We start from the raw sequence: 25,986 nt of genomic DNA, 5'->3' as shown, positions 1-25,986 counted from the left end.
TCAGAATCTTTACACAGAGAAACGCAAGCCCAGAGGTTATGTGTTTACCAATGTCACACAGCATCTTGTAATAGCAGAGCTAGTCTCTGTCTACAAGCCCAGGGCTAGTCCTACCACACTGTAAATATATTTTGTTGACGTACATGCTGTCTTACGAGTGTTACATAGATTTATATAAAAATAAAAAACCAGGAGGGAGACAATAGAAAATAAAAAAGTTAAAATTTAAAGGCTAATTATAAATTCAGTTCCCCAACATCCCATGTCTGAAAATCTCATCCCTATGGACATTTTTATAGCCTTATGTTTCCTGCCACAATATTTTGAGAGAGGATGAACCTCAGCTGTGGTCTCATGGACACATTCCTCAGGCATTTCAGGGGTGATTTTTTAAAACAGGGGCAGGGCTTCCCTGGTGGCGCAGTGGTTAAGAATCCGCCTGCCAATGCAGGGGACATGGGTTCAAGTCCTGGTCCGGGAAAATCCCACATGCTGCAGAGCAACTAAGCCCGTGCTCCACAACTACTGCGCCTGCACTCTAGAGCCCGCGAGCCACAACTACTGAAGCCCATGTGCAACAACTACTGAAGCCCATGTGCCACAACTACTGAAGCCCGTGCCCCTACAGCCCGTGCTCTACAAGAGAAGCCACCGCAATGAGAAGCGTGCGCACCGCAACAAAGAGTAGCCCCCGCTCACCGCAACTAGAGAAAGCAGGCGCACAGCAACGAAGACCCAACACAGCCAAAAATAAATAAATAAATTTTAAAAAAGAATCTTATTTAAAAAAAATAATAAAATAGGGACAAACAGAAACAAAGAAAAGAATCATTTCTTTAAAATTTATATCAAAAATCAGCTTTTCTGAATTTTTTTCCCACCCTAGACAACCTCCTAAAACCATGATTGAGAAGTCTTTCACCATGTGAAGGAAATTTGCAGAATAACGATTCATGCTATAAATGGTAGTGGGTGACACGGGCATAGATTTTTGGCCACTCTTGAGCTCAAACCCTGACTTCTAAATGACTGATTACCTGTGCAACCTTGGGAAACCCTTTGCTTGTTTAAATGTCAGCTTCCTAACTGGTAAAACAGCATATTTAATTCATTCAGTTATTATAGGAATTAAGAAAGATTAACAGTAGCGAGTATAGTGCCTGGCACTTAGCAAACTCAATACACGTGAGTTCCCTCCTGGCTTCTCTCCCTTCCTTTGCTTCCTTTCCTTGCTCTCCCCTTCCCTGACACCCATTTATTCTAAAACCATAGAGGTAGGTGAGATCATGTCATTATTTTTTAAATTCCTCCTGCTCAAAGACTTTTTAAAAACATGAGTTGGAGGAGCGCTAAGTTTTCCACTCCTTTTTTTCTGAGTGTCAGATCTGAGATTTAAGTCCTATTATATAACAGGAAAACAGGGAAACTGGGGGCTAGAACATAAAAATTATTGTAATTAGACAGGCAATGGAATTTTAAAAAGTGGGTGGCTGTGCTTTTCTATTTTTCAAACGTTACCTCTATAAGTGGCTGAAGAGATACAATCAAAGAGGAGGTGGCCCTTGCTTCTGAAGTTACTGCTGTCTTGGGAGCTTTTGCAGGAACATCTGTTGGCTTTTTAACAAAGGAAGCTGGGGAGGATCCAGGGAGACTGGAGGAGACTCTGGTTCACGAGGGAGCTACATCTGTTTGGTATTCTCCCAACTGAGAAGGCTCGACTTCTGAAATAGCCCGGGTATCCGAGTTAAACCAGAATCCAGAAACAGATGAAAGCTTTTCTTTCCCCCATGTTTCAATGGTAGAGATCAACAGCTGTTTATATCCTTTAATACTTAACTAAGGGTGAAGCCTTCACATCTGTCTGTATTTTCCGGTTCTAGTTCCTCGGATCACAGTGGGGAGGAGGGGAAGTTTCAAACCCTCCCAATTCCCAGGCAAGAAGACAGAAATATGCCCAGGATTCAAAGCCGTTAACGTTAAGCAGAACTCCCAAATTTCTCATCCACCCAGGGTCTGCTGTTGGCTGGGAATTCCTCTTTTACTTTATCCGGACAGACATCTTGATCATTTCCATGATAATGACTCAGGGCAGCACCAAGATCAAAAAGAAGGAAAGTAGGCTGGAATCAGGGGGAGGAAGAAGAGGAGGAAATGAATTGTCGTAGAGAAAGCGGCTCCTAAAAGACAAGTTCTTGCCAAGACAGCAACAGTATTGTCGGAGGACAAATAGCAGAGGTGAGCAGGATACTAATGAAGACCCTCAGGGTAATGGTGGATGGTGGTGGTTTTTACTGACCCCTAACATTTTAACCCTGGAAAAGTTAACCAGACAAAATTAAACCCTGTGGAAGGCAAGGTACAGGAAATAGCCAGGAATGGTGATAAAGAGATTCAGAGACATTTTTTTAACTTCACTTTGATCACCAGCACCATACACATGCTGGAACTTTATAAAGATTATTTTTCCATCCATCCATCCATCCATCCATCCAACAACTTATAAGGCACCAGGACTGGACTTAGTGCTGGGATATTCAAATGCATAAGACATATTCTATAACTTGAAGGGGCTTATATTCTAAAAGATGACAGTCTTCACAGAGGAGATGGTATAAAGTTCATTTTTTAAAAAAAAAATTTTTGGTCACGCCACACAGCATGTGGGATCTTAGTTCCCCAACCAGGGATCGAACTCGCGCCTCCTGCATTGGAAGCACAGAGGAGTCTTAACCACTGGACCACCAGGGAAGTCTGAGATGGTATAAAGGATGCATGAGAATTCACTAGAAGGGGATTCCAAAGGAGAGAATGACATGGATAAAACCAGAGAGGTAAGAAACAAACTGTTTCTAGGGAGGATGAAAAGCATTCTGGGTGGTTACAATAAACAAGAGGAGTGGGAGGAGCTTACTAAAAGTACAGATTCTTAGGCCTCACCTAAGAGATTCTGATTTAGCTGTTGAGGGGGAGGACCAAGGAATTTGCATTTTGAGAAGAAGGTCCAAGTAATTCTGATACAAAGAAAAGTTTGACAACTCTATACAGATGAACATTGCCCCAAAGATGCTAATAGTGTTTAAAAAAAAAAAAAAAAGGTACCAGGTTCAAATTAGGATACACTACTTACTAACGTATTCTTTTCTTGGAGATGTATAATGCACATTAGTATATTTAAAGTCCTGAAGTAAAGAAATCAATTTCACTCCGCATTTCCCAAACTTATTTTTCCATGGCGGAAAAAAAATATCACAGTGCACCTATTAAGAGCTCCCAGAACACTTTTGTACTGTGCGGCACAGATTGGGAAGAGCTGAAATAGAGGATTTGGATCAGGTGAGCGTTCCCCAAGCACACTGAATGGCTAAGGAAACCGTCTAGAAAAAGAAAGCAAAGTCAATTGCTCTGGGGGATCTGGCGGCATCCAGTGATTTCCTCCAAGCAAAGTCTAAAATCACCTATGATGTTCTATTTTCCAGGGAGACGGCCAGAAGCTTCCTCACTCTTAAGTAACACACCAGGCTTTGTGATGTTATTTCTGGTCAGCAACTCTATGTGGCAACCACAACTGCCAGAGAGAACAGAAGTGCCCAGAGTTCAAAGCGTCAAAGAAACAGAAGGGGAAGGGCAGCAAGGAGAGATCCTTGCCCACATTTATTTACCTTTACTGCTGTCGTATGTTCTGCACAGAGCATTGGCAGTTGCTTGTAATGCTTTTGGAAAAGACAAATTCCTCCCAGCCCTAAAAGAAGCCTCTGACAGTCAATGAAAGTGCAAAAAGACATGAACCTAGGAAACTGCTACTCCTCCAAGGCGCCAATTATACAGCCAGGGGAGTTTCTGAAACCTGCCTTCTTCCTCCTATGCTGGTGAGCCAACCAAGGGGGGTTGTGCTGCCATACACCCCACTTCCTGCCTTAACCAGGGACAGCAGAAAGTACGTGAGGAAACTGCACAAGTCAAGGCAACACGAGGATTCTGAGCAGACTGGTTTGTGTGCTGAATATTTCAAGATGGACATACTGCCCTAATCAATTTATATACATTTTTTTTTCTGGTATAAATGTAATTACTTCCATACACCCCACTTCAACTTTCCATATGCCACATGGGGACACACATGCCCCATCTAAAGGTGATTTCAGCAATGTGTTTCAAACGCTTTTTTTTTTTAATACCCCAACTATCTCAGAGCTTTTCAATAATATTTTCCAGCAGCATAAGTATTTTTTCAGCCATTCCACAAATAGTTCCTGAGTGCCTAAAAGGTTCCAGGGCACCATGCTAGGTATCACAGGTACAACAGTGGAAAGAAGAGAATGCTCATCCTTATTGAACCTAAGGCCCTAAAAACTGAATTCTGAATTTCAACCTGCCAGGCATGCAGATTCAGCGATCAGCAGCATAAAGAAATATAAGAGATAGGAAAGGTCTGGTCTCTCCCCTTGAAGAGTTTTATGGCTCAGAGCACAAAGCAAACAAAAGCATTTGCATTTCAGGTGTCCGGGTTGGTCTAGCAGCTACCCAAGGGTCCAGAGTTAATAGTACAGACTGAAATTAATACCTATGATCAGGAGAGGGAAGAAGAGAATGCCAGGATCTTATTTCTCCAAAATGCCAACTGCCTGTTTGCTTGATTCCCAAACAAATCCACGGATTCTCACACTGGGATTTCTTACCCTGAGAGACGAGTACCAATAATTGTACCAGAGTTAATGTAACTAACTAGTTAATTAGCTCCAAATTAAAAATTTTACCACGAGCTCTGGGTGGGTTTGGAGTCTAATCCTAAGGAAGCCAATAAGATCAAATCCAACTTTTCATCAAGCCAGTGTTTCCCACTATTTAGGTCTACAAAATAATTCTAAGTGGTCTACAAATGATTGTTTTTCAATAAGGTCCTTAGATCTGGAAAAAGAAATTGCTGACATGTGAGTGATAGAATTTAGGGAAACATTGATATAGGTGCTATCCAGCATTCAAAGGCAGTCCCAGAAGAAGCCTCTGCAAACTTTCCAAGCTTGGGTGGGAAGTGACAAAATAACCGGGAAGCTGGTCATGGACTTACCCACACACGTTGGAAATATGTCCTCATTGTTGATCTGGACTTCAATCCAATCCATGAGAAGGTTCATGTACTGGGGGGCTGGCAGTGCAGTCGGCTTCTTGTACTTGAGGTCATCCTGCCACCGATACTCGTATTTGGGGCCCCCCGACATCACAGGGCATGTCCGCTCAGTGCAGAACTCACAGATGGTACCGTAGATGAGGTTGATCCGATTGAAGAAGTCCACCACGTGCACCGCTACCCAGTCGTTCTGGTCCTCCCCGCTGGGCAGCTGCACAGCTGCCCTCAGGTCCACGCCTGAGTTGAGGGATGCCTGAGCCCGTTTGTGGAGTTCAAACCTCTGCGTGCCAGGTTCAAATTTCCTCTTCGGCCGGAAGGTCTTGTCCTTGTTGAACACCTGCTTCAAGGCTATGGACATGGTCTTCTCCTTCGCTTCCTTCCTCCTGCAGGAAGCAAAAAGGCAACTGGGACTTTTCAACGAGAGATCACAACCCAACAGGGTTTTCCACTGCCAGCCCTCTGGCCCCAGTCTTGTGGTCTGCAGCTTTCAATCTCTTTTTAGACAGCCCCTTCCATCTTCCTCTTGAATGATTTCCAGGGGAACCTCATGTTTCTTCCTAAAGGCAGGAGAGAAAAGGGTCTCATTAGTGTCCCGTTTGCATTTAAGAAATGACAAAGGCTTAGACCTGACTTCCATCTCACTTCTGGCTGTGCCCACTTCCACCCAGGTATAAGGACATGGAAGTTAAGACAAACCCCTGAGAATCTGGATTGGTGATCAAATCGTATAACCAAGTAGCCAAAGGAGGAAAAGTATCACACCCCTTTTCTTCATGGCCTTGATCAAATCTCTGGGAACTTTTCCCTGTGTGATCATAGTTTCAATGGACTGCTCCAAGGTGTTAAGGATGATCATGTTAGTCAATGACACATCCCCATATGCTCCTTTTTAGAGCATCTGCCCCACCCCCCCGCTTGCCCCTATTGAGTAAGCATAAGGACACTACCCCCATCCTCCTGGATACAGCTGATTGGAGCAGAGGTGGCTATCACACCCAGCAGGGTTCCCCGGGAATTTGGAATCAGGATCCAGCCTTTGTTAGGCATTATCCCTGAGAAGTGATGAAAATTAGGTCTGCTTGACGCTATTTACAATAGCCAAGACACGGAGACATGGAAACAACCTAAATGTCTATTGACAGATGAATGGATAAAGAAAATGTGATATATATATACACATATATATACAATGGAATACTACTCAGCCATAAAAAAGAATGAAATAATGCCATTTGCAGCAACATGGATGGACCTGGAGTTTATTGTACCAACTGAAGTAAGTCAGACAAATGCCATATGATATCACTTATATGTGGAATCTAAAATATGACACAAATGAACTTATTTACAAAACGAAAAAGACTCACAGACATAGACAGCAGACTTGTGGTTGCCAAGGGGGAGGAGGGATGGGATTGGGAGTTTGGGATTAACAAATGCAAACTATTATATATGTATAACTGAATCACTTTGCTGTACACCAGAAACTAATACAACATTGTAAATCAATGATACTTAAACATATTTTTTTTAAAAGTGGGTCTGCTTGAGCCCTATTTGGACCATGTGTAGTACAGTTGAGAAAGCTGGTCTGCAGAGAGGGGAGGGAGGAAAGGGGGAGGGGTTGAGAAGAAGAGGAGGAAGAAGTGAAGGAGTAAGAGGAGAGAAAGAAAGAAGCCATGCACAGACAGAGAAACAGAGACAAGGGCACAAGTGACCACAGGGAGAGGAAGACAAGAGAAAGAGAGACAGTGGGGAGAGAGTAGCTTCTTTTGTTCTTGATAGTCTTCTAGGAACTGGTTCCATTTCCTCTTAAAGCCTAGTTGTGTTTCCAACCCTTGGGACACATACATTTTCCTTGAATTAGTCAAATATCTCGTTTTACTCCAGCTAACTTGAGTGGGTTGTTTCTTTCTAAGAACCCCTAACTATGACAGCATTTATCACCCTTACAACATGCCATCCTTTACATCCTAAATTGTGCTTTGAGGCACTATCCGATAAGACTTCCTGTGATAACGCAAATGTTCTGTATCTTTTTTGTCCAGTATGGTACCCACTAGCCACAGGTGGCTACTGAGCACTTAAAAGGTGGCTAGTGTGACTGAGAAACTGAATTTTTCATTTTATTTCATTCTAATTAATTAAATAATTGCTTGACTTAATTAATTAATTAATAATCCAAAAAGCCACATGCAGCTAGTGGCTACCATACTGGACAGGGCAGCTTCGAAGTCTTCAGTGCGCTCTTCTCCATCGCCTCATTTGACCCTTTTAAAATTCTGGTGTGATTTATAGCAGATTTAGAATAGGTGTAGTAGATGTGCAGTAGGTATCATTATCCCTGGGTCTCCAAGAGATAAAATTACTTGCTGAACAAGGTCCCATAGTGAGTAGGGACATGGCTAGGATCGAAATTCAGTTTTTGATTGCTAGCAAATGCTCTTTCCACGCAGCCTTACATTCTAAAAAGTGATGCTCTTCAACCTGTCCCTCCTGCTGGTTCATGAAGCCCCTTTACCTAGAGCTTCCACCCACGTATTCCCCAAAGACCACAAGTATCGACTGGCTGGAAGTGAAGACGACGGCCTGTGGCCTGGAAACAGAGAGGCGATCACTGATCCATTCATGGGTCAAACCCTAGCAAAATGAGCCAACAGCTGTGGCCAGAGTCAGAAGAGTCCATCATGGCATCAGTGAAAATGGACTTGAAGCAGGATCCACTGATCCCCTCCTCTGCTATGCCACCCACACTCAAACACGGCTCGGGGATGCATTCAACCTTAAGTTATTCCGGCAAAACAAAACCAAAAACCATCTAAGACATTCCGATTGCCTCTCACAGGCTCTGCTCTACACTCAGAACTGCTGATTATTCAGCTGAAGGCCTCTTCTGGCCACTCCCTGCAGCCTCCCTGCAGCCTTGGTGGGCTCACTTCCTCCCTCTTAACCCCACCCTCTTCCTAGTAGGTTTTCACTGCAAGGTCATATTATCAGTGAGGCGCTCTTGTCCCTCCTCACCTGGCCTTGAGTGTACACACTCTGTCAAAGAGATCCATGTGGAAAAGCGGGTCACGTGACACCCTGCCTTTGGCTGTCTGTGAAATCACATTCACAGTACTTCAGAAGATCACCAGGAAGGTTATCACACACAAACTCTGCGCACTGTAGGGAGAGAAAGGGGGCAATCTCTTCTTCAAAAGAATACCATCCCGGGCTTCCCGGGTGGTGCAGTGGTTAAGAATCCGCCTGCCAATGCAGGGGACATGGGTTCAAGCCCTGGTCCGGGAAGATCCCACATGTCACGGAGCAATTAAGCCTGTGCGCCACAACTACTGAGCCTGAGCTCTAGAGCCCTCGAGCCACAACTACTGAGCCCGTGGGCCTACAGCCCGTGCTCCTCAACAAGAGAAGCCACTGCAGTGAGAAGCCCGTGCACCGCAATGAAGAGTAGCCACCGCTCACTGCAACTAGAGAAAGCCCGAGCACAGCAACGAAGACCCAATGCAGCCAAAAATAAATAAATAAATTTATTAAAAAAAAAAAAAAGAATACCATCCCAAAGGCCTAGCCTGCCTGAAAAGAGACTTAAGAAAGCTGAGGGCCTTCAAAGAGCATTTCCAAAATAAAAATATGAGCTAGAGGTTGGGAAGATAGGGAAAGGAGGACGAGGACGTTTATTTTCTCTTAAAATAGACAAGTCCCTCTGTATCACAAATGTTTAATTGCTGACAGTAAAGCAGCAACAATCCAACAGCTGCCCCCTCATGTCTCCAGTAAGTAAGACTTGCTGTTCTGTTATTCTGATAATGAGGGTACCATCAATTCCCACGGTCCTCAGAGCAATCTAATCACCTTACATGACCCTCGTTATCACTAATTCTGCTGTTTCCCCAGGGCCTGGCATGTCTGGGTGCACAGACACCAGTGTGGAAACCTTCCTCCGTACCAGTGCCAGGCTCTCATGGACACTACCAAGTCCCTCTGGCACCTCTGTTGAGAGCATGTGAATGAGACAGATAATCATAGCAAATCCTCCTAATCACAAAGCCCGCCAGTGGCTGGTACTCACTAATGTTTAAATTTTAAAAAACCCTTGTTTGAGGTTTGGGAGTTTTTCTTCCAGAGATACTTAGAAAACAAACTTCAAGATATCAATCTCTTGAAATGGATGGGTGTTTATTCACGCTTTTAACCAGCTTTAAAGTCACTCTTCCTTTTTGCTCCAATGTAACAGGCTTACCTGAGGGAAAAGTAATCTTTGTAAGATTATTTCTCAACCAAGTCCCTTAATGTGCTGCTCTTGGCTACCATTTATTGAACTCTACTATGCTCCAGATTTTTACGTATATTATTAACATTTTAATCCTCACTACAACCTTGCATGATGGATGATTTTATGACCGTTTTATATAAAAAGAAATTGAGGCTCAATCATATGAAATAATTTTGCAGAAATCACAAAATTAGTAGATGGTAAGGCTAAATTTTGAATCCAGACCTCTCCAATATTGAAATATATATGATTTTTTTTCTCACTAAAGTTGCTTTAAAATCTCATGAACATCCTTATGTTTTCAAAGCCCCTTCACAGGTAGATGTCAAAGCTCCTCACAAGCCTATAAAGGAAGCTAGAACAGGTGGTATTATTATCTGCATCTTACAGATGAGGAAACAGAAACTCCCATCTTCTAATGCTGTTCCAAATGTGTTCATCATTCTAACATGCCCAGACATGTCTCTCCCAGTCAAACTTTTCTGTCTAGAATAAAGTTTTCTGGAGCAGAGATAGGTTGGTCAGTGGGCCCTCGTGTTTAAAGACAATGGCACTCCAGGATGGATAAAAACAAATTCATCACACCACTGAATGACTGAACAAAGAGGCATCTGGCTGTGTCTTTATCTGAGTGTCAGATGCTCTACTGAGGCAGGTACCCAAAAGAGTTTTGAAGTAAAAAGGCAACAAGAAATCCATCTATAGGGGGATATATGTATACATATAGCTGATTCACTTTGTCATACAGCAGAAACTAACACAACATTGTAAAGCAATTATATTCCAATAAAGATGTTTAAAAAAAAAAAAAAAAGAAATCCATCTAACCTTACTTTCAACCCAGAGCCCCAGCAGGACCCTTGCCCATAATTGACACTGTAGACTTATTACACGGTTAGAGCAGTGCTTCTCAAATGTGAACACGGGATCTTGTTAAAATGCAGGTTCTGGTCCAGTAGGTCTGGGGTGGCGCCTAAGAGTCTGCAGGTCTAACAAGTTCCCAAGTGATGCCAAATCTATTGGCCCACGGATGACACTTTAAGTATCAAGGCCTGATCTAACTAAGAGAGCTTGCTAGAAATGCAGACGCTCAGGCCTCTCCCCAGACCTAGTAAATCAGAGCCTGAATTTCAACAAAATCTCAGAAGTATATGCTTTGAGGAGTACTGGGTTAGTGAGCTGCCCTACTGGCTGGGGAAGGGGATGACTAAATAAACTTCCATTTGTTGTTTTGTCAACAGTTGGCTTCATAAACCTAGTTATCAGCTGAGTGTGCATGTGTGTATGTGAGAAAAAGAATGAGAGACTCAGTGATTTGAATACAATTGCCTTGACAGATAGTGACAATGACCAGGTCTCTTGATCTGGATTGATTTGGATAGCACAGCCCCAGAACCCAGGAGGTTCCCAGCGAAGACCTTGTCATAAATGCCAGAGGGACTATGGCTGCTGCTACGGCCATGGCAGCCTCAGGCACAATAGCTGCTTTGGCTAAATAAAATGTGGGACTAGCAACGACACTGTCGTTATTCTCTGTCTTTGTCCAGTCTCCAGAAAGAAAAGAACAAGTCACCAGCTTTGCCCCGCGGCTAAAAACTATAGCAAATTCTATATTATGAATAACACCCACTACAATGCTGGTTCTTAAGAAATGTTTGAAGCTAACTGCTCATTCAACCAATAAACCTTTACTAAAGGGCTAGGCACCAAGGACACAAAGTTAATTAAAACTTGAGCCCTGGGCTTCCCTGGTGGCACAGTGGTTAAGAATCCGCCTGCCAATGCAGAGGACACGGGTTCGAGCCCTGGTCCAGGAAGATCCCACATGCCGCGGAGCAACTAAGCCCATGAGCCACAACTACTGAGCCCGTGTGCTGCAACTACTGAAGCCCATGCGCCTAGAGCCCATGCTCCGCAACAAGAGACGCCATCGCAATGAGAAGCCTACACACCGCAACGAAGGCCCAGCACAGCCAAAAATAAATAAATAAATAAATAAATAAATTTACTAAAAAAAAAAAACCAAACTTGAGCCCTGCCTTTGAAAAGTCCACAACTTGCTGTCTAGTTTTGAGGTCAGTTCATTGGCTTTTGCTTTTTTAGCTACAAAATTAAATGTCCCAACATGGATCATGATGGGATTTCTTCACAGTATTACTCAGGTTAGGAATGAAAAAGACAGTGAAGAGAAAAATTCTCTTAAATTTCAAATAAACAGCATAAATTTCTTCAAATAAACAGCATAAAATTGACAGGCGCTCCATGTGTTCTCCATATTTTCTGCTAAATAGATCAATTATAGCAATAAAACATGTGCACTATAAAAATATGCAGAGAGCATTCAGCTGGGCTGCAAGGGAATGTTGACAAGGTAACTAAGCAACACTGGCAAGAAAAGTTCTTATTTTTCTTTTCCTACTGATGTCTTCTGACTTATCAGTTGAAAAATCAAAGACTCCTCACCAAGGATTAAGGAAGAAATGAAACAGCTCTCCCATCCACTCCTGAGAGATGCGTCCTCTTTAGCTGTGACCACCTCTAGAGACGTTGGAGGTACAGAAGGGCAGGCAGGACAGAAAGTAGAGGGACCAGAGAGACATTAGTCGGGGAAAGGAGGTTTAATGTCTCCTCTGTGGGATGAAGCACTCCTCCTGGCAGGACCAGCTGGCAGGGCAATTCACTACAGGAAGACCATGAGGAACATGGGGGCCCCAGAAGGACCCCACATGAGGGAGTCCGTGCCATCTTCATTGCTGGGGTCCCAGGAGCTAGGATGGTGCCTGGAACAGAGCCGACTTCACTGAATGTTTGCTGAATGAATGAATAAGTGACAGTGAATGAAGAACCCTTCGCATCAAAGTGAAACGACAGAAGTGAAACAAAATTGGACCCCCTATCTTTCATTATTTGGGGACTCTACCTCAACCTGTAAGTTCACTGCCTACGCACTGAGGTCAGATATTACCAACTGCTGGGCTGTCCTGAAAAGTCAAGACATCTGTCCAACTTCTCTCTCAAATGGGCTGTTCTTTCCCATGTGTTACCTAAAATTCCAGCTCTTCAGAATTAAAGAATAACCCACCTGATTTATTATCTTCCCACTATTTTTTTCTCTTTATGACTAGAATAGTCCTTGGAACCCTCCTCTCGCACTCCAAATACTGAATAAAAGTAGATTAGGTTTTTATTTTAGAGGAGTGAGTGTGTGTGTGTGTGTGTGTGTGTGTGTGTGTGAATAAATTTCAACATCACCTAAACTTCTCAGGCTCCAATAAAAGGATTGTGCCTAAAAATGTGACTCTATCAACCTTTATGTAGTGTTTTACTCCTGCCTAGTCATTAGGTACTATCTTTGCTCACAAAACAATCCAAAAATTGGAGAGATTCCTGCCTGAGAAGCCATCTTGCCTTTTTCTTTTTTTTTGGTCCAACTAATCTACCTCCTCAACTTTGAGCTGCCATACTGTTACATTTTAGACTAGTTGGGAGAGACAGTTCTGCCTCATTTTAATCTTCAAAGGCATGTATGATTTCAGAGCTTTAAAATGCCCAAGTTATTTCTGAACACAGATGAAATCAGTACAAACAGGTGCAGCCTTACAGAAGTCTGTTGCATAACCATCACTCCCCATCAATTTCTAGCTCTTCAATATCCATTCAAGTTGCATTCAAGTTGCATTCTCATTGTTTCATTTGCATATTTTAGTCACCAGTGTGGACAGTCTAGCATTAAAAATAGGAGTAAATATTCCAAAGATGAAAATATTGCATGCAAGCTGGTATACTGCAGTGGCAGCAACAGCAGTGATTGATCAATGCACAGGTGTTTACAGCAGAGACCCACAAGGATTCTTCATTTCACAGACTCAGAAACATCACCATTCAGAAGAGGACACTTGGTGGTAAGAAAGAGTAAAAAGAGTGGAAGGATAGAAAAGGGTGGGATTTAGGGACTTCCCCGGTGGCGCAGTGCTTAAGAATTCGCCTGCCAAAGCAGGGGACATGGGCTCGAGCCCTTGTCCGGGAAGATCCCACATGCTGAGGAGCAGCTAAGCCCGTGTGCCACAACTACTGAGCCTGTGCTCTAGAGCCCGTGAGCCACAACTACTGAGCCCACGCACCCCAACTACTGAAGCCCACGCGCCTAGAGCCTGTGCTCTGCAACAGGAGAAGCCACCACAATGAGAAGCCCGCGCACCGCAATGGAGAGTAGCCCCTGCTTGCCGCAACTAGAGAAAGCCCACGCACAGCAATGAAGACCCAACGCAGCCAAAAATAAATAAATAAATAAATAAATAAATAAATAAATAAATAAATAAATAAATAAATAAATAAATAAATTTCAAAAAAAGAAAAAAAAAGACCTATTTGCTTAGTTCACAGTTTTAAAAAAAAAAAAAAGAAAGAGAAGAAAAGGGTGGGATTTACTTGGTGTGGTTAAATTTACCATATATTCACACTGTGCTGAAGAAAAGACAGACTTTTAAAAATATATTTTCTTAAAGAGAATAAAGGTCTCTGTGCGTCTGGAGCCTGTGCTCCGCAACAAGAGAGGCCGCGATAGTGAGAGGCCCGCGCACCGTGATGAAGAGTGGCCCCCACTTGCCTCAACTAGAGAAAGCCCTCGCACAGAAACGAAGACCCAACACAGCCAAAAAAAAAAAAAAAAAGAAAGAGACTAAAGGTCTCTTAAATAAAGTCCTTCCTGAGCCCAGTAGAGACTGGCTTAGATTCCCAGTAATGAGGGAGATGGCAAATCATTAGTTCTACCTTGAATAGGGTTGATTCAATCTTACCACAGTTTTAAAAATAAATAGTGAAAGCAAAATTATTGCAAGATAAATGCTCAGTTGATCCATTTAATATTTATGAAAGGCATCCTAATTATTTTAATAATTTTTAAAAGAAGAAAACTTCTCCAAGTTAGTAACCACTTGCTCTCTATTATTTCCAAATCTTTCGCCTAGCTAGAGAATATTTTTGTGGTTAGAAAAAAAATCTTAAGATTTGAGACCATAATACTTAGGCAGGTGGCAGCAGAGAAATGGAGGATGAGAAGGTAACTACAGATAGAGCTAATTTAATTGCTGAAATAAAAAAATAAGGCAGATAAAAAAATGTATTTTTACTTTTTAAAGCAAAGGTGCATACCAGCTGGTGTGATGTCACTCAGAACCTCCATCAGATACTGGGATAAAGGTCATTGTCAATTACCATTTCCTTCTTTCTCTTTGAGACAGGATACGCCAATTCTTTCTTGGAAAAGTCTTGCTTTAAAGGAAAAACATTCAAATTCAAGGAAGTTGGTTCCTGTAACTATCAACAGACTTATTTACTTTTAGGCACTCTAAGTGAATTTGAGTCTCAGGGTCTGGAAAATTTTTATCCCTGGCACTATGGAAATTTATGTATGACATCTGGAACCACTGCAAGAGATCTTTGAAGGGGGTTAGAGAACACAAAATGCGCTAGAAGACTGGAAATTGGAAAATACATTTCTAATTTTCAAAAGAATACTATTTTAAGCTTGGTGGGATGGGTAAAACTAACACCAACTGCAGGCAAAATTTGGAGGCAATATAGCCCAGTAGCTAAGAACATAGCATCTGCAGGGTTGCTGAGGGAATTCCAGAGGGCATATTGGTTAATGTTTGGAACACAGCAGGCACTGAGCAATGTGGTTGCTGCCATCATCGTAATCATCCTTTGAATCATATTATGACTCAAGTTTTAACAGAGAGTCAGATTCTTGAGATAGCAAACAGCCAATTAGAATGTTAGAATGGTTAAAATTCTACTCAACCTAATTACATAATAGTAACAATAACTAACATTTATTTAAATAGCAAATTATGAGTTAGGTATTATTGTCCCCATTTTATACTCAGGGAAACTTGAGATACAGTGAGAGTAAAACTTGTCCCAGGTCATAGAAACAGTAAGTAGCCAAGCTGACTCCAAAACTCTCAACCCTAATTTAGACTGCCTCTCTAGACAGGTAGCTCACAAAAAAGACCAGAGGAACTTCTACAGCACACCTAACGGGGTTAGGGAAGAGGATGGGAGAAACGCAGACCTAGCCCTATGTACACGGTCATGTGCCACCCCTCAATGATACGTATTTCTTGAACTTTTGTGGTCTGGAGTCAGGTCCTGGCAATGACTCTGACTGGCTATATCTTTGGAAAAGACACCCTTTATGAGCCTCAGTTTTGTTTTCTTTAAAAATAAAGGTAAGGACTTCCCTGGTGGCGCAGTGGTTAAGAATCCACCTGCCAATACAGGGGACACGGGTTCGAGCCCTGGTCCGGGAAGATCCCACATGCCACAGAGCAACTAAGCCCATGCACCACAACTACTGAGCCTGAGCTCTAGAGCCCTCAAGCCACAACTACTGAGCCCACACGCCGCAACTACTGAAGCCCGCACGTCTAGAGCCCGTGCACCGCAACAAGAGAAGCCCCCGCTTGTGGCAGCTAAAGAAAGCCGGTGTGCAGCAATGAAGACCCAATGCAGCCAAAAGTAAATAAATAAAATAAATTAAAAAAAATAAAAGTAAGCACCTGGTGCTTACCTCTCAAAGTTACTGTGAGAATTAAAAGAGATATCTCCTGTGGAAGCACTTCATCAATAGAAAACCATTATATCGTTACTGACATGGTGACTTTTGACGTAACACCAAGAAATGATATGAGTAATGGAAAATGATTCAGTTCGATGCAAATGTGTGTTTATGAGTAAGGGGAAGGGGTGGCAATGGGAGCCCTGCATATGATGAGAGAAATCAAATGCTTCTTTCTTGCTTGATTTGGATGGACTTCTAATTCTCAGGAAAAAGGAAATAATATTAATCTAAGTGATTTGATAATGAGTCAAGATTCCCCAAAATTGCGCTTCCCTGGTGGCACAGTGGTTAAGAATCCGCCAATGCAGGGGTCTCAGGTTCGAGCCCTGGTCCGGGAAGATCCCTCATGCCACAGAGCAACTAAGCCCGTGCACCACAACTACTGAGCCTGCGCGCCTAGAGCCCAAGCTCTGCAACAAGAAAAGCTACTGAAATGAGAAGCCTGCGCACCGCAATGAAGGGCAGCCTCCACTCGCCGCAACTAGAAGGAAGCCCGCGCACAGCTACGAAGACCCAACGCAGCCATAAATAAAACAAACAAAACATTAAAAAAAAAGATTCCCTAATACTTATAACACACTTAGCTTAATACTGTGAAGAAGTTCCAGTATTTCTGCATGTAATAAAATCTAGTGCAATATTATTTCATGAATTTTGATACACCAGGGCAAATTACATGCAGCATGCCCTCCCATTAATCTCTCACACACTTGTTTTGAATGGAATATAAAAGTTTCTCATTTAAAATTTTTAAATGCTTTATATTTAATACAATACGTTTGGTTTTAACCCAGCTATGATCTCTGTGCATTGGTAACAGAATAACTTTCTCAACTGATTACAACGCTACTCCTGTTATCAAACAGTGATCAGGCTGGAGGATTTAGGCTGCATCCCCAGAAATTCTCAAGAGAGAAAAGACAAACATCTACCTGGGAGCTTTCCAACTCGAGAGGGGAAACAGATGGACAGGAGGATAATGCTGAGATAAAACTGAGACAAATAATTAATGATGCTATCCTCTCTACGTTCTTGAACACATCCACAACTAAAAAAGAGGATTGAAATAAAACTGAATCAAACAAGTAATTGTAAACGACGTGGCCACCAGGAGGACTGCACAGAGCCCTACCTTTAGAGTCAGAAAGACGTGGGTTTGAGTCCAGACTCTGCCCCTTAAAGACTTACTCTCCTGGGCTAAACCCTCCCTCTTTGTGCTTCAGTTTCTTCTTTGGTTAAATGAGGGTATTAACGCAATATCACAGCGTGTTTGGGGGATAAGTGAGACAGTGTGAGTAAAGATAGACAAATTTCAAATGTTACATTTATTAACCCAGATTTCTCATAGTATTGGATTTCAAGTGGCTTCATGATCAATACGGGTCCCAAGCATAACCTGGGCTGTTCTTTGACATCTTCTCCATAAGACGTGACCCTCAAAACTGTACAAAATCTTGGAAAGTTTGAAGGAGAGCTCCATTTCCCCATTCCTGGTTTTTATCAGGAAGAATTTCCCCTAAGGACACAACTGGCTTTTCTCTGTCCTTGTACTAACGTTACCCCAGGGGAAGTGGAGGTACTAAGTCATGTAACTGGTGAATTTGAGAAGAATCAACTGGGCACATGCTCAGCTGGCTCAGCCTTCCCTCCTGAGAGATGCCTGCCCTCAGGGAGTGTGCTATTTGCTGCTTCCCCAAAGCCCCTTGTCTCCAGTGCTGCATGGGAAAAGGGGGGTAAATCTAGGGTTTCGATGTAAGCAAACAAATTTCACTAACAGACCTACAGCTACGTCCTATAAGCAGTAAGGCTGATCTGTTGTTGCTTCAATCAATTTCTGCAGAAGCCATTTAGAGAAGACTAGTATTATTTGTTTCGGGGGCCCTTATGGAGATCCCAACGTCATGTTGTGCCCACAGGCTTGCCTATGCAAACGTAGCTGTTTTTTTTTTTTTTTAATAAATTTATTTATTTATTTACTTATGGCTGTGTTGGGTCTTCGTTTCTGTGCGAGGGCTTTCTCCAGTTCCAGCGAGCGGGGGCCCCGTTTCATCGCGGTGCGCGGGCCTCTCACTGTCGCGGCCTCTCCCGTTGCGGAGCACAGGCTCCAGATGCGCAGGCTCAGTAGTTGTGGCTCACGGGCCTAGTTGCTCCGCGCCATGTGGGATCCTCCCAGACCAGGGCTCGAACCTGTGTCCCCTGCATTAGCAGGCAGATTCTTAACCACTGCGCCACCAGGGAAGCCCAACGTAGCTGTTTTTTAGTAGAGCTGCACTACGACATCAATGCAAGGACGGCCCTGTTTAAGATGTAACTTATTTATCTGCAGAAGGTCTGTGTCTGCACACCAGGCATGCATAGTCTCCTCAAGGGTTGACTCAGACAAGAGAGACCACCCATCACAGGGAGCATCTCTCCCACATACTGTGCAGCCACAGCCAGGGACAGTGAGAATGCTAACAGAGGACCCTCTCTCATCGGTGAGGTGTTTCTCAACATTCCCCAGCAGTCAGTGAGTACCGGGCGTGACAGCCCCAGGTCGAAGGTGGCTACCGTCCAGGAACAGTATATGCGCAGCCTTCTCCATGGGGAATCTAAACACCTCCACCCAGATAAGGCTTCTCCCTTGCCCAGCCTCATGGCCTCAAGCTTCTCTCTGGGTTAACTTCAACCGCTGGTATAGTGAAGGGAAAGAGGTAGAGAGGAAGGAAGAAAGGGACGGCTCACCATCTCTGTCCTGTGACTTCTGCATCTTGCACCCACCTCTCTCTCACACTCACACGGTAACCTCACACTACACTGCATTCCTGTGCTCACACACCTGGCCCCTCCATCGGTCTGGGAGGGCTAGGATCCCACCCTAGACTTCATTGCAGCATGAGGACCTAGCGCAGGACGGGGCACAGACAGAAACTCAGTAAGTTGTGTGGTTGAACTGTGTGTCTAGATTATTGCTAATCAAATGGTGCACAGATACAACAGTTCCTTCTCCAGGTGAGAGGACCACGCTCCCAGAATCATGATGAGAGGATGATCGACAAGAGAAACCTTTTCAGAACACAGATACTTCATTCAAAGATCAATAGCAGCTACAAGATGTGCAGTTCCCCAGGCCAATCTAAACTGTGCCCACGTTTTCATTTTCCAGCATCCACCGAAAAGTCAGCTCCTCTGGAAGGATGCCCAGCCTTAAAAGAATGTTTCAAAACTCATTGTAGATCTCTGTAACCATCTTCGCATGGTGCTGCAAAGGCCTTTACCTGTGTGCTTTGTTTAAAAATTAAGTTTAAAAAATCTACCTCAAAAGAAAAATAATGGGGAAGAGAGGAGGGCAAGCAGCTTGGGGAATTTTTTTTTTTCAAATATAAGAAGAAAACGTATCACATCACCTCCTTTAGTGCCAACTCTACTTCTGTGACTTTGGTGACCATCCCCAAGCTTCTGCCTCTGCTGCATCCACCCTCTGCTGCCCTTTTCAGCGGGACGTGGCAGCAGGCATTCTGGCCCCTAAACTGTCTCCTTAGATCATCCTGAACGATACCTTAAACTCATGCTCCTCAAGCATGATCCTGCCACCCACCCCATGCATATGCTGGGGAGGCCTGCGAGCCAGATCACTGCTGGGAGTTTTCATAGCGGGAAGAAGCCTCGAAAATCACTTAATTCAATTCAACCTCTTAATGTATTAAACACAAAAACAGAAACAAACACACCTAATGCCCAGAAAAGTGAGGAGAGGCCCACACCTAGGACAGACTGGAACTGAAACAAAGCCTCAACTTTGGTGCCGGTGTTCTTTCCACTAAAGCAGGAATCTCTTAAATGTTTATGCAGACATGACACCTAGCTGCCCTTCAAAACTGCCCCCAAGTTCACAATAACTATCTCTTTCAACACTTCAACACAAACCATATATATTTATATATATATACACACACACACACACACATATTATATATACACACACGTACATGTTTTTATGTATAGATAGTATATATACATGTGTGTATATATAATATATACATGCGTATATATATATTATATATATAGCTTCTTTTAATTCCCCTGGTAGTTATTAAGTCTTTTTTTTTTTTTTTTTAGCAACATAGACTTTTTTCCCCACATGAAGTCTTATGCAGGACACAATTATATAAAAATAGAGAAAACTTCTCTCTTCTGCAGTTGAAGAAGGGAAAACGGCCCTCACTCTTAGTCTACCCACCCTCAACAGGCCCTGAAGGACCTTCAGGTGTGGCTCTACGAATCAGATGACTCACCTGACCCCTAATGCCCACCGCACTTGTCAGGGACTAAATTTCTGCCCCAGTCCTCTCCTAGGCTTGCCCACCTGCAGTCAGCCTTCAGCCTGCAAGGCCCAGACATCTGTCACCCCGCCCCCCGAAGCAGCCTCTCCTGACTACACTGTTAGAACTGACTCTTGTTACCCCTTTGCTCCCAAAGCTTTGAATGTGTAACTGTTCCTCTGTGCCAAACAGTCTGGACCATTCGTTATTCTCACACCTCACCCCCACCTCCCCGCCCATCTACCATGAGGGCCCACCCACCCATCTGGCAGCCCCTGCAGGTTCATCAAGACAAGTTTCAAACCCAAGCTGCCACGCCGGGGAAGGCTCAGCCCACCCCTCTGCCTCCTCGCCTGACCCTTCCCAGATCTGACTTTTGTTTCTGCTCATCCTTTTTTCTTTGCTATGGGAATTTTTTTCCCTTTATTTATGTATTTATTTTTTATTGAAGTACAGTTGCTGTACAGTATTACATAAGTTACAGATGTATAATATAGTGACTCACAATTTTTAAGGGTTATACTCCATTTAGAGTTATTATAAAATATTGGCTATATTCCCCATGTGGTACAATATATCCTTATAGCTTATTTTATACCTAATAGTTTGTACCTCTTACTCCCCTCCCCCTATATTGCCCCTCCCCCTTTATTGCGCTCATTTTGAACACTTGATTCTCAACAAATGTTTATGGATTTGACTGGCTTTTCTTGTGTTCTCCACTGTTCCCCTGCACTGCCTCCCATTTGTTCTCTTTCTCTTTCATTTTTCCCGTCTTGAGCCCTGGGGACTCTGGTAGAGGTGGGTGACTGCTGAAGAAGAAAATACGACCCCTACTTGCCCAGAACCGTCTGTCCACTGACTATTCGGTTCTCCCTGGGCCTCCTGGGCACCCTCAGAAATGAACAGGAAGACCAAGATAACCCTGGGTGCTTGTTTAAAATGCAGACCCTCGGGTCCCACCCCTCACTTTGCATATACTGACTGATGCACTTCAGTGTCTGAGAACTCCCTGAGCTGGGGAGTTTCACACACTAGGCCTGGCTTACCATGGAGTCCACATGGGTCAACAGCCATTTATTGAGGAGAATGGGTAGGACAGAAATGTGGTCACCTGAAGCACTGAAGGTCCAGCAATAAGAATGACAGAAAAAGTCCTTAGGGGAAAGGAGGGCTAGCTGAAATCACACTGAGCGTGGAGAGTGCGGCTCTCCCCCTGACTGGTCCACCAGCTACACCACTGATGGCGAGCCTGGTTAGATTCACCACCTCCTGTGCTCTGTGTCTGTGGGCCCCCGTATGGTACAGACTGGTGGTGAAGTCAGTGAGTCTGAGATCAGACTACCAGGGCTATCATTTTCAGAGCTTTGGGCTCTTGAGCTTATTATATAACATTGCTAAACTTTAGTTTCATAAAATTATCTATCTCTTAGTGTTGTTATGAGAGCTAAACGATATTATCCAAAGAAAGCATTTGACCCAGCACTAGGCACAAGGTAAGATTGTAATAAGCACTAGCTTTTAATTCTTATCATTAACATAACACTTTCTTGACCTTATTCATATAGACATGCGTCCCCACTTCTGGACAGCAAACTCCATAGGCTTTCCACCTTCCTTCTTCATATAAACACACTCTTACTAGATTACACCTCGAAGGATCGTGGTGGTAATGGAATAAGACAGGAGGTGAAAAGATGTCTGCAGTGGGTCTAGCACACTGTAGGCACTCAGTAATGGCAGTGGCTATTGAAAAGGCTGACCCGCCTTGACCAGTTCTGGAAGCGAGGAACAGCAGGAACTTTCTCCTCAGGTCTGATGCTCTGACACCTTCCAGTCACTAGGCACAGGAGCCTTTCAGGAGGGCAGGAGCCCTGTTTAGGAGGCTTCTCCAGGGACCACATGGAGAAGGCGGTCAGAAAGCCTGTGTTGATTGGACATTTATGCCTATTATGATAGGAATTCGAACTCTCTCAGGGCAATGCCAGAAAAACTCATCCTGAGTCCAGGGTTGCTGTTTCAATACCAAATATCTTAATTCTGACTTTCTTATGTAACCACAATGTGTAGACTTGCCAACAATATAAAAATAGAAGACAACCCAAAAAGAAATCAAAAGAAAAAAATCTTCTTGAAGTTTCTAAACCAACTTGCATGGAAACAGTTACCCCACAAAAGGGTGACGGGTATAAACTTTTTCATTCATTTAGGGGAGTGGTTTTTCTTCTTCCTGTTTTATTTTTTGGGTAGGTTTGTTTATTTTTCCCACACTATTCTTTAATGACAAGTGAGGGTGACACCACTCTTCTTAAAAACAATGAAAGCACAGGTTTAAAGGAAAAAAAAAGGCCCTTAAAAACCTCCAAAGGCGTGGGGAACTTTTGCTCGGAGACGTGTGCTGCTCAGGCCAACGGCGGAAAACAAAGGCCTTGAGCCAAATGCCTGCGGTGAGGACTTGCTTTATTTCTGGTCCAAGCACAGAGGCCAAGAAGCCACATCCACTGACTCCTTTTTCATTTAAGATTCTACATTCACCAGTATGTCTCGTTGAGAAATCCTCCATTAGAGATTTCCTCTATTTGTTCAAAGAAAGAAGAGGAAAAACAGAAACACAGCCACCACTCCTAGAAAAACAGCACCCGCCTACCGCCCAGCAAGAGACCAAAACAGGTGTTTGATACTATTGCCTTAGACTGCATTTTATTTTCTTTAAACTGCGTTTTATACTTAAGGAAAAAAAAAACAGCCAAAAGCAACTCCCTGAGTTTAAAGAGTTTTTGATTTTACATAAGGGCTAAATAACTCAAATTCCTTTTGGAAGAAGGTGATGTAGCAATCTATAAAAACCCTGATAAGCATAACCACAAACATTTCTCTCACCAATTTTAGTCAATTAAAAAATATATAGTAAGTCTTGCAGCCTCTTCAATAAGTGGTGCTGGGAAAACTGGACAGCTACATGTAAAAGAATGAAATTAGAACACTCCCTAACACCATACACAAAAATAAACTCAAAATGGATTTGAGACCTAAATGTAAAGCCAGACACTATAAAATTCTTAGAGGAAAACATAGGCAGAACACCCTGTGACATAAATCACAGCAAGATCCTTTTTGACCCACCTCCTAGAGAAATGGAAATAAAAACACAAATAAACAAATGGGACCTAATGAAACTTAAAAGCTTTTGCACAGCAAAGGAAACCAAAAACAAGACGAAAAGACAGCCCTCAGAATGGGAGAAAATATTTGCAAATGAAGCAACTGACAAAGGATTCATCTCCAAAATTTACAAGCAGCTCATGCAGCTCAACACCAAAAAAACAAACAACCCAATCCAAAAATGGGCAGAAGACCTAAATAGACATTTCTCCAAAGAAGATATACAGATTGCCAACAAACACATGAAAGAATGCTCAACATCATTAATCATTAGAGAAATGCAAATCAAAACTACAATGAGATATCATCTCACACCGGTCAGAATGGCCATCATCAAAAAATCTACAAACAATAAATGCTGGAGAGGGTGTGGAGAAAAGGGAACCCTCTTGCACTGTTGGTAGGAATGTAAATTGATACAGCCACTATGGAGAACAGCATGGAGGTTCCTTAAAAAACTAAAAATAGAACTACCATATGACCCAGCAATCCCACTACTGGGCATATACCCTGAGAAAACCATAATTCAAAAAGAGTCAGGTACACAATGTTCACTGCAGCTCTATTTACAATAGCCAGAACATGGAAGCAACCTAAGTGTCCATCATCGGATGAATAGATAAAGAAGATGTGGCACATATATACAATGGAATATCACTCAGCCATAAAAAGAAACGAAATTGGGCTTCCCTGGTGGCGCAGTGGTTGAGAATCTGCCTGCTAATGCAGGAGACACGGGTTCGAGCCCTGGTCTGGGAAGATCCCACATGCCACGGAGCAGCTGGGCCCGTGAGCCACAGCTGCTGAGCCTGCGCGTCTGGAGCCTGTGCCCCGCAATGGGAGGGGCCGCGATAGTGAAAGGCCCGCGCACCGCGATGAAGAGCGGTCCCCGCACCGCGATGAAGAGTGGCCCCCACTTGCCGCAACTAGAGAAAGCCCTCGCACAAACCGAAGACCCAGCACAACCAAAAATAAATAAATAAATAAATAAATAAATAAAATTAAAAATTAAAAAAAAAAAAAAAGAAACGAAATTGAGTTATTTGTAGTGAGGTGGATGGACCTAGAGTCTGTCATACAGAGTGAAGTAAGTCAGAAACAGAGAAACAAATGCCGTATGCTAACACATATATCTGGAATTTAAAAAAAAAAAAAAAAAAAAAGGTTCTGATGAACCTAGGGGCAGGACAGGAATAAAGACACAGACGTAGAGAATGGACTTGATGACATGGGGAGGGGGAAGGGTAAGCTGGGACGAAGTGAGAGAGTATCACTGACATATATACTCTACCAAATGTAAAACAGATAGCTAGTGGGAAGCAGCTGCATAGCACAGGGAGATCAGCTTGGTGCTCTGTGACCACCTAGAGGGGTGGGATAGGGAGGGTGGGAGGGAGACACAAGAGGGAAGAGATATGGGGATATATGTATATGTATAGCTGATTCACTTTGTTATAAAGCAGAAACTAACACACCATTGTAAAGCAATTATACTCTAATAAAGATGTTAAATATATATATATAAAAGTCTTAATATAGTCAAAGACTGAAAAACAGAGTTCCACAAAAAGAAGACTGTCACATTAAAAAAGGAAACACATCTGATAGCCACTTCAGCACATCTTAAACGGAGATTTTTACATAACTGATCAAGATAGAAACCGTTTGCAAGTATTTATATTTTAAATCACAAGATGGCTGGTCCCAGACCCTAGAAATTGAGAGTGATTATGCAATGAGCCGGGCCTAATTTCCTGTCCCCTAATTTGCCTGAACCCAGCGGGGTTTCTAGAAAAAGACAAAACCTGACAGAGCAGGGCAAGGGTGGCCAAGGAGCCCTGATCTACTTCAGTTTGAAAGGACGCTCCACTCAGGTTCTCGTTTCTGCAGGGAGTGCAATGCACAGGACTGAGCTCGCTGTGCCGAGTCAACCACACGTTTTTCTCATCTAGCGGAGTGATCTTGTGAAATGTGATCACATCCTGCGCAGGCGCCTGGGGGGAGGGCAGAGGGGCAGGGCAGTGTTGCCCCAGCAGGCGGAATCACTCCAGGTTTGTTAAGCTTCGCTCATGCAGCACCGGGCTCGCAGGAGGGCCCAGACAGGAAGGAGGCAGGGCCTTGGCTCTCAATTTGTCCAGTATGAGAAGCTTTCCAAGCGGGCAGCACAAGCAGAGATGGAGTTGCTGCCCTGAGAGCTAGGTCCCTAAACTGTTCTACATCCAAAGAGGGCCTCGTGGCTTGTGGGGACCTGAAAGTGGAAAGTCAGGCCGGAGCATGGGGAATTCCAGTCCCTTCTCCAGCCAAGGGGATAGCCACAAATAGGGAAGGTCAATGATGGCCCCATCAAGATGTCCCCTAACACCATCAGAGGTCTGGTACTTCCCCCAGCTCCGCACCCCAGCCCACCTTGCTCACAGGAGGAAGGCACCTCCGCATGCATTTGGGAAGCTGCCAAGAGAGCCTAAGCTTTCCACGGGGGCACCCGCCCTGATGGCAG

General features: G+C 43.4%; 1 protein-coding gene across 4 annotated transcripts in view; it reads right to left on the bottom strand.

The window, feature by feature from the left end:
- Positions 1 to 25,986, bottom strand: part of MOB3B (MOB kinase activator 3B) — a 239,842-nt gene that overhangs the window by 152,508 nt on the left and 61,348 nt on the right. For all 4 annotated transcript variants that reach the window (XM_057548769.1, XM_057548768.1, XM_057548767.1 and 1 more), the window contains one exon: positions 5,066 to 5,682. In XM_057548769.1, the coding sequence (XP_057404752.1) occupies positions 5,066 to 5,483 (418 nt within the window). In that variant the 5' untranslated portion in view covers positions 5,484 to 5,682. The remainder of the gene's footprint in view (positions 1 to 5,065; positions 5,683 to 25,986) is intronic.

The sequence above is a fragment of the Balaenoptera acutorostrata genome, chromosome 6, assembly GCF_949987535.1.
Source record: "Balaenoptera acutorostrata chromosome 6, mBalAcu1.1, whole genome shotgun sequence".
Classification (NCBI taxonomy): Eukaryota; Metazoa; Chordata; class Mammalia; order Artiodactyla; family Balaenopteridae; genus Balaenoptera; species Balaenoptera acutorostrata.
The sequence above is the reverse complement of the archived record's forward strand: the minus strand, read 5'-3'. Positions and strand labels throughout refer to the sequence as shown.